Source organism: Galendromus occidentalis, unplaced genomic scaffold (assembly GCF_000255335.2).
Source record: "Galendromus occidentalis unplaced genomic scaffold, Mocc_1.1 scf7180000077460, whole genome shotgun sequence".
In the NCBI taxonomy this organism is placed as follows: Eukaryota; Metazoa; Arthropoda; class Arachnida; order Mesostigmata; family Phytoseiidae; genus Galendromus; species Galendromus occidentalis.
Window position 1 is genome coordinate 741852 of NW_003805448.1, and position 12540 is coordinate 754391.

A 12540-nucleotide genomic window follows, 5' to 3' on the forward strand; every position below is an offset into this window, starting at 1 on the left:
CTCAGAAGTCATGAGACAGAGAGGAATCTCCGGAGGCTCCAAGGAAACGCAAATAGAAATGCCTAGGGCTGGGAATCCGGTGTGGCGCCAGAAGCCGTGAATTCTCACGATGTTTCTAGGCGATCCTCCACAGGAAGTTGATGGGGGCCGGAGAATGCTCCGAATTCGGGTCCCTAGAAATATTCCCAGCCTCGACTATGGTGGCAGCGGTAGCCTATGGGCAACACTATGTGGATCCCTGCGACAGAGCGACGATCTTTCGCCAGACAGGCACTCGCGCGCATTTCTCGCGCTCTCAGTGCGCGGGTTCGCATTGGAGCAATACGATAGAGCTCCGAAAAAGACGCGATCCGCTCGGCTATCGCATTCGAGTGATGGAGGGAATGGTTTGTGGGGCCTGCGACTTGCGGCGCGTAGTCATGTAGCTCGGTGGAACAGCTCGATGCCGGAGACGAGCGCACGACAGACCCGCGACGTGCCAATTCTCTTAGCCCGAGGGTCTTCTTTTCCCACCGAATCCCAGATGAATCCATCGAAACATCCCTCACTCATCCATTCTCCTGAGACGAGCGTCTCAATGAAGCACCGGAAAACTGTTGATACCCCGTCGAAAACTCTGCAGGGAGCACCCTCCACGATTGCGGGCCGTCGGGAGAGGTATTGGAAGCTCATTGTGTGTTGCGAAATGGGCATGAACATGCAAGATTGGCATTATTAACAAAACTCTCCTCCATTGTTTTATTGACTTTCGCGATTGCAGAAAGAAGCAATTCTCTCTGAATCAATGTAGAAAATTTTCCTGTAGGGCGTCGACCTGAAGCAAACTTTCCAGGGTCAGAGGAGTTCAGGATTCAGGACGATTCCGGGAGACATAGGGTATTCTTCCCTCGAACTCTATCACAATCATCGATAGGATTTGAGCTCCCGACAAAATTACGCTACCTATCGCTGTCTGCGAACCAGTCGCAAACGTTCGCTAGGCGATCAAGTGATATACAGGAGATTTTCTATGTAAAGTGAATTTGTACAGTTTGGATCCGAAGAGTTGCTCGTGGAAACCAGTCAAGAAGGTATCTGTCGGGATTTGGAGGTTCTTCTTCCGCAGGTAGTTGTGCATCCCCGCGCAGCTGGTGTACACATTCATGTGAGCGGTTTCCTCGCTCACGAAACTTGTTTCCTCGGCGCGGGTCACCCCAGAATGAGCCAATGATGCAAGATTGGTGAGGTTGCCCGCTGGAACGAACGTCACTCTATGCTGTTTCGTATTTTTGTTGAACTTTGTCTTCCGCAAAGTCGAGAATGGATACTTGAGCGCCGAGGCGATGACGTCGTCCGGGTATTCGTCGCAAAACGTTCGTTCATGCACAGCCAGCACCTGGTCGTCGTGAATCACGGTCGCGAGGAATGCTGTCATGTTGGCCATCTTCCGACGGAGGACGAAGAATTCGTTGATGCTGAGCATGGCCACGTACTTTGAATCGAGTCCTGCTCTCAGCAAACAATCTGCTTTAAGGATCGGTTCCGAAAGCGAGCCGATCGACACGGGTGCATTCCATTGAAGTAGGTGCGTTATCAGATCTGGTTGAATGTAAGGTGCGCGTCTCACGAAGGTTTTCGCTTGAGGGGACAGATTTGCGTCGTACACGTAGAAACGATCCACGCCGATGTGACTGTGATAGGCGAGGAACTCCGCGAGTTTAACTTCTGTGGTATTGAACGTGAGAGGATGCACACAAATGCCGACATGGTGCGGATCGTGCACGAGCTGCTCCTCGATGGGTACGATTGAGCCGAATATCTCAACGGCCTGAGGCCTCGTGGAATTGTTCGGATTGATGCATCCGACCGCGAGAGCAGAAAAACTACTCGAACTCGCGAGGACTTCGACCGAAGCTTCGACGGTCTGCGACGTGTCTGGGTCGAGCCATAACCGACACGTTTTCGGTCTTACATCCGAAACCAATAAAATTGTGACTAATTGGCTCGCGGGAGCATAGAATGATGAATACAAAAAAGTGGACATCCCAATCTGATCCCAGCTAGGATCGACTTTGTGGATCGTGTCCAGGTATTCGCCTTCGAGCGTGGCTCGCAGGGATTCTAGCTGACGGACGCACTTGGCGTTAGACTCAGAGGTTTGGAATATATCCGTGACCTCGAGGAACACCTTCATGTTGGAATACTGTCGCTCCATGATCAAGAGCCCCATCACCGACACCACACAAACGACCACCAGTCCGAGTTGCGTGTACTTCCTCATTGTGCCGGCCTGATCCTATGGCCGTCATCGACAACCTGGAAAATATAGATTCGTCTGAGAGGATGATGGAAGTGGTCGCTGTTGGCCTATGGTATGCCCGCGGGGATCCCCTCAATTATAGGACCGGTTGACACGTTCCTCTACCGAGCACCGAGGTTGGCCGAATCCATGATTCACGTTGTGACACTTAATGGATAGAGATCCCCTCTGAATATTCGCTCGAGCAGAGAAGCCTCCCTCCAGTTGCGACCGCTTTGTGGTGTAATATCCATGAGCAGGCGGTATACATGGGAGCTCAACACTCTGAAGAAACTTACAACTTACTCGTGATGCTTTTGGGAGAATTCGACATCGACAAGTCACTCTGACGTCGATGTATCCCGTCAGATCTCGGGCATCACCGAATACTCGAGTGCTCCATTGGGATATGTCACGTAACACTCGCTCCTAGAACTACGTTAGAGGAGTCGACAACATGATTAGAGTGTTTACATCAGCGACAATCGGTCTTGTTTCCTCTCCGGCGTCAGCTGCTGCACCCGGAACAGCGGCGGATCTCGCCTCCCATGGACTGTCTGTCTCTGTGGGGCTCCCAGATCGACTGCTCTCGAAGCGACCTAACAGCTTTAAGCTCTGTTTCCTTCGAACTGCGCGAGCCAGACGTCACCTGAGGACTTCATTTGTCGAATGAATGCGGTCGGAGGGGGCTGTATCCTGACATAACGAAGTCAGAGGCCGCGGAGTGGAGGGACGCCCGCGCCGTCTAAATGCTGGGTTCCAGGAGCAGCTCGGCGCCTTATTCAAATTCGGAGACCCATCCCAAAGTACGAGCCTCCGACCTCACGAAGCGTTCCGTGAAGATCGCAGTGATCATCAGCATCGAGTCCCGATGTTGTCCCCACCCCCTGGGGATCGGCTCTCCGAGGCCTAGGCTGCCCAAATCCCAGTATGATTTTGGTCCACTGACAATGAGTGAGTGCGGTTTATGGTCCGAGAGTAGGAAATTCGATATCGAATGGTCGCCCCTCCCCGTAATGGTTCTGATTTAGTCAAGATCGAATCTGATCTTGAGGCGGCGCCGGAAGCGCGACTACCTCGCCAGCTCCCGCCTCTTCTGTCATTGAGGGAAGGACATTCGGGAGCGAAATTATGCTCGTCCACATAAACCACCGGAAGGAGGACCGGGGCAGGGAACGAAGCGGTCAATTTCTTCGCATCGTTGTCAATCGGACGGACGCAAGTACGGCAGGCGCGCAGATTGTCAGTTCGACTGAAAGAACGAGAGATGTTCCAAGCAGAAGCTACTATGGGGGCGCAATTTTCCTTCGTTCGTCAATGACATCTCGGAGACGTCTGAGGCTCCAATCACTCCGATGGCATCAGCAATAAATTTTTTCTGATCGAATTAGTGTCCCGGCAACTGTAGAGAACGGCGGCTCATGCGCTACCCAGGTACCGCCTCCACGGAGGCTCATCGCCCATCGAAGACGGGGTGCCGAGAACACACATCAAGTTGGTCTTGAGTTGGTTCTCCTCCCATATCGCCTGTCGGCTGCTCACTGAAGCCCGGGAAAATTCGAAGCGGTTTCTTCGTGCTCACTAAATACAGCTCCTGAGCCGCTGTCTAAGGACCAAGCACCACCTGCCTCTTGGAAAAGAGCGTCGATAAGAAGGGTCCGCGTTCACCCCATTCTCAAGGCGATCGCACATTCGACCAGGTCCCGCGGAGAAGCAGCCTGGCGCTGGGGCGGTCTTCCGAGCAGTTGTCGTGTTGAGCGGAGGGAACAAACAACAGAACGTCGCGAGTCGCGAATGACGATTTGAGGGTCTGCGAAGATACCGGAATAGAGTCAATGGAAGTTTCAAAGTCGGCACGACGCCGACTTTGGTTCGACCGCATACACAAAGTGACATCGAGGACCTTGGCGTTCACCGCAGCCCTCACGTCAGCTCTCGTTGTCGTCGAAGTCGTCGGGAGGACCGTGAACCGCAAAGCGGATTCCTCCGAACGTGAGTTTCGCGCGGTGGCTTATCAAATTCCGATAATCGCAAAGGAGAGCATTCTTTATTTTCCGAACTTGCGTGAAACGGAGTTCCCGTCTGGTCCCCGTCTGGTCCCCGATTTCTCAAGCTTCTGTTTTGAGACTTCGAGATTCCTCCGTCGCTTATCGAATGTGTCCTTCAGGTACCGGGTCAGGACCGTCCGTTGGTCCAGCCGACTCCGCGTAGTCCGTGCTCCCGCCTGGCCTCCACGGTGTCGATCTCCGGAGGGAAACTGCAATATCGACATCGTGAGCCCTCGAAAATGATCACGGTCATTCAGCTGTCAGTAAGTTGAGAACATCTCGGAGTGGCGCTTCCGGCATTGAGGTGCGGGGTCCAATCCCGATGCGTCAGACATCTGGGGTCTCCGATGTGACTGATACGGTTGTCGCGGTCGCGAGTCGTCCGAGAAATGGAAAGAAGATGATTCTCTTTTCAAGGTGGGCTCCGTGGATACATGCCCAGGTCATGGAGTCAGTTAAGAGCTTGGCTCGTCGAGGGATACGGAGGTGGAGCTGCTAAAACGATAGTATGTAGACCAGTCTTCCAACAGCGATAACCTCGAGCAGAAGGACCTTGAAGGTAGTTATAGGTATACATATGGACAGATATACATACATCTATATGCCTACCCGAGCTGTAATCGAATGAGCTGCTGTGCACGGCTGACGTCCGACCTTCTTTCGAGCGCGAACTTGGCGATTGATGAATGCTCTGATCGATGGAGGCGCATTATTCCAGGAGGCTGAAGCATCATCCGGAGGGAAGAGAGGACGCGGAAAACCGGAGTTCTCCCCACGTCCGAGCGACTGCGATGGCGTCTTAGGCGATTTGAAAGGAGCACGGCCTGAAGGATCAGGAACTTCCCGCGCTCCAGAAATATATGAGAAACTCGCGGTCTGAATTCGGACTGATCGTCAGAATGCTGGTAGAATAAATGAAAGCGCTCTCACACTTACATATTTGAATGTGCAAGTTCAATCTCCCGGCTCCTTCATTGGTGGCAGATTTTCTGTACCGATACTTCTACGCGTGTGTTCTTCGCTTCCTTATTCAACGTCCTGCGACGGTATCCCGCGGAGCACTCATGTTAGCAAGCGTCATTCGGAGTGCTCAGAAGTGCAGAAAAACGCCCAATGCTAGTCCAAAACCGGGTCTTCTGAGGTCTTCAGGGCGGATGATTATTATCGAAGCCGAGCGTCTGGAGTCGATAGCAATCGATTGAATCTATGTATGTCATTTATAATTTGCAAGCGGTTATGATCATTTAGTAGTCTCCCCGGTTCCTGCGCTGGCGAATCTTCCATTCGGAGGCCTCTGTGACCGATCCGACAGCGAGCTGGAGGTCTTTGAGAGCCCTGTTCCCCTCATCCGGATCCACTGATCGGATACGAGCTTCCGTTATCGGGTCATCCTCAGCGGCAGGCCCTGAACATCAATCTGTTTCATTCACAATCACGGACTCGAAGCCTCAGCACATCCTTGAAGAGTGTGAAGTGGAAGGATCTTCCTGAAGTGAAATTTTTGCGATGGATGGCGGATGCCAACACATATGTCGAGAGTGGGACGGGTATGGCTGCCCAAGCAGGATGCAGCAACCCCAGATCCGCGCATATTGCGATAGGGATCCTCATCGATGGGAGCCTCGATAAAATTAGAACAATCATCTCTCCTATAGAAATTTCATTGTCTATCAGGCTAACTCCTCATGAATGAGAAGAATATGATCATCTCTCACGAATCTATGTATAAGACGTGAAGTGGGCGCATCGCTGAGAAAACTGCGGGATACAATGAGTACCCGTTCTCCCCAGGGAATGGCCGCATGCTGGCCGTGAAGCTCAGGATAGGGAATTCCGTGTCACTCATGGCGGGGCTTTTGATTCACGACGGATGACGTCCTGGTCCCCTCCACGCGAGGAATATTCGGCTGGATGGCCAGACTGTTCTTCGCTTGTTGATCGGCCAGCCAGTCCGTGAGTTTTAACAGAGGGAAGGTCTCGCTTCAAGGCGAAGCATTTTCCGTGCTTGGAAGTCAGGTCGCGTCGTCAGCTTCAGATGGAAACGCCTCATTTTACCTAGTTATCGAATAGTATCATGCGTTTATCCCTCTGTAGGTGTGAGCAATAGGACTCTTGGATGGAGAAAGCACCGAATTCCACTCGGAATTCATTGTTCGGAGGCGATACTTCAGTCACTTTCAGCTTTTCTGGGTTTCTCCCGTGCATGTCGATTTGCGCGACTACGCGCTTACTTATCCCGAAAGAGCGTCTTCATCGAAGCGCGCTTTAGACGATCAAGTTCTGTTTGTCTGCCGGCTCATACTCCGAAGCCGAAGACCAATGTCCTTCATGGCTTAGAACCGTCGAAGTCTTTTCCCGCTCATTCCTGAGTCGAAATTCCATGTCAATCTCCGATTCGGAAAGCCTCCCCGGAGCTGCGGCCGCTGTTACGAGGGCAGACCCAGGGAAGGAGGTTATCATATCTCCCTCCGAGATCGCGGGCACCGATGAACTTGATTCCGGCACTCGATACATCGCATCCGTGGGAGCGCTCGTGGCTTATTTAGTAAAGCATTGCGATCCGATCCCCATTCTGAACAATCGGAGAATTGAATTCGTCTTTGTGAATTCGTCGTTCACTGAAGATCGTTGCTGAAGGAACGAAATCTTGAGCGACGATTGTTCGTTATGAAACCATGCGCTAAGAAACTGACAGAAAAAGCTACAGAATCCGGGCTTGAGAATGAATCCCGATGAAATCTCTTCCTCGGATGCGCAACCGTGCGTAGAATTCTTTCCTATAAAATGTTCAGCGTGCGTTCTTCTCCGTAGTCGTGTCTCGTCACGATGTGGACGTACTCTCTGGTAGTGACGACGGCTGTGCTAGCAGTGCACTCTTCGGGACAAGGGAGTCCCAAAAAGTCGAGTTTCCTCTACTCCGGCGGACCTTACGGTGGACCTCTAGGCCCTCAACAGAACTATGACGGATTGTGGACATTCGTCGCTGTACCGATTCCTCTAGAAAATCAGACGGTACCGGCCGGAGACTTTCCACAGGAGCAGGTGGCTCAAGCAAAACTGTGGGGACCCATATACCGAGCTGGGCATGGATGGGTCTACGGAGATGCGGGTTTCATTCTGGTGCCGAGAATACCGCCGTATGTGCCTCCGACAATCATTCCACCACCCCGAGCTCCGCCTTCGCCACCTGCGAGTGGATCCGTCACGAGTATCGGTCAGCCTGATCAAGCCGTTCCGGTTCCTCCCCCGAGTCGCAACTCGATAGATCCATAGAAGCCGCCTCTCTCCGAGATCTGATTGAGCCAAAAATCTTCGACAAGGCTCTCCTCGTTGCGTGCTCGGACCTTTTTAATATTCTTGATCGCGCTTCGAACGTGTTGGCTGTTGGATTTTTGGTACCAAGGGAACTCAATAATTCGCTCCTCTGCAACTCGATGGCGAAATTGAGAGCGTGTTTTATGAAACTCCCTCGTCGGGTGAAAGGCTCGATTGCTCCGGAAGAATATTGTTCGAATCGGTGAGGGAATGGATATATTCAATAAAAATCCTTCGCACTGCCTTCGAGCTTTTTCGATCATGAGCTTAGGAGCGGCGCATAGCACTAGAAATAATCCCCATCTTCGGAGAGGTTCGATATACGGGAAGAAATCCAGAACCATGGGATCAACGTTTTTCACAGGCGAGATTCAGAATGAATGCATCTTAGCGGCTCAGACCTCACTCGTATCCTTCCACGTTCTAATCATCTTCTCGTCTTTTCCGGGAAGGCTTTAGATGGGGTCATCCTATGGGGTGTTTCATCGACTCCTGACTCACGAGGAGCTCATCCCTTCGTCTGTGAATGGGTACGATGGAGATGGCTGCGGCACCTGCATCCAATGATCTTGTAGACTATTCCTCAAGGCGAACTCACCAAATTCAGTCAAGGGAGCTCCGGAAAAATATGAATATGAAAAAATCATCCTCATTTAGAACTAAGAACGGCACATGGCAGCAAGAAAGATGTCCCATACACATGATCAACGAAGAGATGAGAGCTTACGAGATCCCTGCAGATCTCCGCGAAGATTTCCACATCGACAACAAAGAAAATTTCTGCGAGATCGGTCTCTGCAATGATGCTTTTGTTGGCACTTCATTTGAAAGCAACTCTTTGTCTCAATCTGAGGTAGACTGCTTGGAGCTGCGCTTGGTCTCTTCCCTGACGCGGGCTCCATACAGGCGAGTACTAAATGTACTAAAAATTGGCAGAAGGTACACCTCGAAATGCCTCACTTACACCGCAGCATCTTTCAACACGAAAGACCGTAGAATGAAGTTTGACCGGCGCGTCGTGTTCCGCTCGACCTCGCGCATACTGACGAGATTTCGATGCGATCAATGGCGGAGCTTTTCCTTCTCGATCGCCGAATACGCTGCTGTGATTCGAGTTTACGAAACATTTATCCCATGGCAATGCTGTCATGTGTAGCGACTGGGCCAATCACTCGCGTACGACAAAGAAGTGCATCAGTCAGTCCAGAATAAACCGACTGTGAGTTGTGATTGAACACTGTGCCCTAAGTCCGTACATTGGTGACCCGGACCTTAGACACGAGATCCCTCCAGTCATGAGCCCTGGTGATACGGATGAAGCAACTTCCAGCACGAGTTGACAATCACGCGTCCTGAACGTCCTCTCGTTCATTGAATGTTTTTCTCATACTGTGGGATTTTATCGATTCAGGACTCATAGCATTCATTCTCCAACCGCCGATGCGAGACTCGTTCGAAGCCTCCGACGTCTAATCGTAAGGTGCGGATCTATCGGCCGACTGGGGCTGACATCGATCCTATATCCCTAGCGGAAGATATTTTTTATCGAGCTCATATTACCAACACAAGCTAGACTTTACTGATTCCCAAATCCATTCAATGAAGAGACCAGAGAGCTGAGTTTGAAGATGGACACTGGGGATCGGACTGGTAGAGAGCCCGTCGGCGAGCCTGCATGTTTTCGCGGGGAAGTCCATCAGAAGGGGTGGGGTAATTTGAGTTTTGCGAATCGACATGGAGTCGGAAAAGGGTGCCTTTTGGTGGTTGAGCCGGCTGAAGTCGAGTTCCTACAGCCCTCAGATGAAACACTTCTACGTTCACAAGTTATGCAAGTGCATCGAGCGTCGCATTAATCGCTCCGAGTCAGAGCTTCAACGAATAGCGAGAACGGAAGTCGGGAGTACATGATACCTACATTCGCTGGAGGACGGCCCAGGCGACTGCGACGGTGTATATTCACCTGATCGAGGATCCGTCAAGGAATCTCGCTCACAAAAGGCACTAAAAGAAACGTCGAGATGATGCCACGCTCCACTCTTTGATCTTCCAGCTCTCAAGACTTTATCCAAGCTTTCTGGGAATTTGAGATCGAGACGCTAAGGACACATACGATTTGCCTCCGTCTGAATGTCAAGTCGAGAGAGTTTATTCCATAGAAGTTTGTGATGGAAACGTTGGGAGATGGCGATTGTAATCCTCCAATTCCTATTCTCAAAAATCCTCTCCCATCGATGCTCGCGAAGAGAATATCCGCTGAGTCCTCGCACACAGCATTCGAGCAACGGTCAGATCCGTCTTGCGAAAAGCGCGCTCCGAACTGCTGACGATCCGCAGAAAGATACTCTGCTTTCTATCCTAGCTGGGGTCCAGCGTGTAGCTCCCGACAATGAGCGGCAAGAAACCTTCATTAAGCCTGGGATGGAGCCGAAATTAGCGTCATGGCGTATAGTGAGTTAATGATCCGGGCGCGTTGGCAGCACAGAGGCGAGATAGGTACGCCATGGCCTCTGAGCTGAATGAGTTCCATCTACAGCACTAATCCAGGAGGAGTTGGCGATCAGGTGATTGGTCGCCCTCCTTGTAAGCTCAGACTAGCTGAATCTCTCGATGGAGAAATGTCATGTCGGTATATCCTGGACTCATCAGGTCCCGGCAGGACTAGGCACCGCATATCCATTACGTTGAGAGCGATCTCGAATGACATTGTTAAATCTTGGTTCTCGAACACTAACGACGATGATGTCAGTTCGATGCTAAGGGTTTTTGAAAGCCGCGAGCTTCAACTCTCCGTGTCCCTCATCAGTCAACTGGGAGCCATTATCGCTATTTCGGGCTTCCAGTAGCTTCCACTGTTTCGTAGGATTCGAGCATGGAATAATCTTCTCTAGACGTAAATTCTGAAGAGGTAAGCAAAAATCGGGTGCGCAACTGGGAAAGATGCCGTGCTGGTGGAATACAGAAATCATCTGCCTCCTGCGAGGAGAGAAACATAGGCTTGCATAACGAGACCCGAACTCCGACGCCGACTCTTTGGCGGGAGACTGGCTTGGATCGAGAGGGCGTTCAAAGGAATGAACGAGAAAGAGATTCTTCACTCGCTTCTCTCGCAGCTCCTCGTAGCCGCTCCCCATAAGCCGTACCCTTTGTTCGCCGACCCGTCTCTCCCGCCCGGTAGGACAAGCATTCGAGCAGACGAACGCGCAGGCATACCACGCCGCGCACGCGGGGTAGTCGCCTCAAACCTCATTTGCCGCTCCGGGCTGACACTCATCGGTGGTTTGGTGGCAGTCTTTGAGAGGGAGCCGCTCGGAGCAGCAGCCGGGCGGACGGGGGTCGACGGGAAGGGAGGAGGTCGTGATGCAAGCAAGGAGCATAAGCGAACAATGGGGCTCGATCGGAGAGTCGGGGGAAAAACGCATGCGCGCAAAGAAACGGAGCCTCCGATCGCTTTGCCCGCGGAGACCTTTCACTCTCTTCCCAGCTCTGACGCAAACTGTCGATTAGGCTCCTTAGCCTTGTGAAAGCTCAAAGGCGTTCCGATGTTGAGGCGGTCTGCAGACTGCGGGACTTATTGCGTCGAGGTCGAAGAGAAAACCCTATTGCATAATTCTCGGGGGCGTCTCTGCTCCCGCAACACTCACGGATAGGGCCACTAGTTGAATTTCAATGCTGTAAAATAATGGAGCGAGGCAGGTAAAGGGGTCCCGTGGGGGCGATGGATCCTATGCTAGACAGCTCATTCCTCAACGTGGAATAGATCTACGAGTCATGGTTCCTGGTCATCATGGAACAGATTTTTCTCCTGAGAGTCCTGGATGCGCCGCATGAGCATGGTCGGTAGTCAATTTGGTCCATTCTCCTCTGCAGGCTTATACGAAAAATACTGGCGCTGACCGGACAAAGATATGCCGGAAGAAATAGAGGGGAAGTGACATCACTCTCCTGGAAAGTAAATTCGTGTTGGAGACCTTCCATGAAACCGCACCGATTGCTACATCCTCCTCAAGAACAGTACACCTATTGTGGAACACGGAGGCTCCGACGATGAGCGATTGTTATTATGAGTTCGACCTCTCCGGTCACTTCCAAGACTTCATAACCAGGCTGCGAGGGCCTGATACACCACCTTCGGTACGCGAGAGCCGGAACGCTATTGAAAGATCGCTCTCCGGGATCGCCGTCAGAAGCCTTCCGCTGATAGCCCAGATGTCGGTGTATTTTATGCATCAGTCGATTCCTAGTCTTCGGGAAGCACCTTCCTCAAAGCGATGCTTCGATCCACGGATGGCTGAGTCCGGGGGCTCGGATCGCGCAGATTCGACTGTTTTGTCCTCGGTTAATCATCAGGAGTATCCTACGCTGGAAGGTGTCGGAGAGCAATAAGGGGGATGTCGGCGAGCTTTATTCAAGATCGTCGCGTCGGCCGGGACGATCCGAAGTCTCCATTGGGCTCCTCCGGACTCGGCAACCGGAAGAGAGGGACTCTTACGCCAGCAAATGTGAGGCGCACCCGGACCTGAACCCTTCCCAAGTATTGGGATCCGACTCATTCATCCTCATTGGAGCTGGTGGCCAATGAGCCGGTCAAGCTGGAACTCGGCGTTCGCCTGGCGCGACGCGCGAGCTGGGAGGCCTGGTCGCCAAGGAGCCTTCTCGAGCTCAGCGTCAAGTTCGAGATAAGGGGGTCGAAAGCAGAGATCAAGCATAAAGCTCGAAGGTTCCCGACTACAGAGAATTAGCAAGCCACTCTGAGCCCTTCAGGACCTACGGCCATCCTAAACAGCCCTCATACAATTCCTCAACTGAGCCCGGGGAGTTTCGCAAAACCACGGCGGACAGAGCCGATTCTCGGCTGAACTGTCATGTCATGATGATGATACGAGCCGGCAGTCGAATGGG

The 12540-nt window shown here is 52.0% G+C and overlaps 1 protein-coding gene and 1 long non-coding RNA gene across 3 annotated transcripts; one reads left to right on the forward strand and one right to left on the reverse strand.

Annotated features, from left to right (window-relative positions):
- Positions 1–725: 725 nt before the first annotated feature.
- LOC100904763 (uncharacterized) lies at positions 726–2771 on the reverse strand. Of its 2 annotated transcripts, none has more exons than XM_018639863.1 (2): positions 2585–2771; positions 726–2295 (listed from the first exon to the last, which is right to left on the reverse strand). In XM_018639863.1, exon 2 carries the CDS (start codon positions 2258–2260, stop codon positions 977–979), a length of 1284 nt encoding a protein of 427 aa, XP_018495379.1. In that variant the 5' UTR covers positions 2261–2295; positions 2585–2771; the 3' UTR covers positions 726–976. The 2 variants fall into 2 exon arrangements, with proteins under 2 accessions (XP_018495379.1, XP_003744220.1); XM_003744172.2 differs by having other exon boundaries at positions 2578–2741.
- A 1106-nt stretch (positions 2772–3877) lies between these two features.
- Positions 3878–5257, forward strand: LOC100908416 (uncharacterized). The gene is made up of 4 exons (XR_145511.2): positions 3878–4270; positions 4446–4589; positions 4744–4885; positions 5045–5257. It is a non-coding gene; the product is annotated as an uncharacterized LOC100908416 (long non-coding RNA).
- Positions 5258–12540: the final 7283 nt, after the last annotated feature.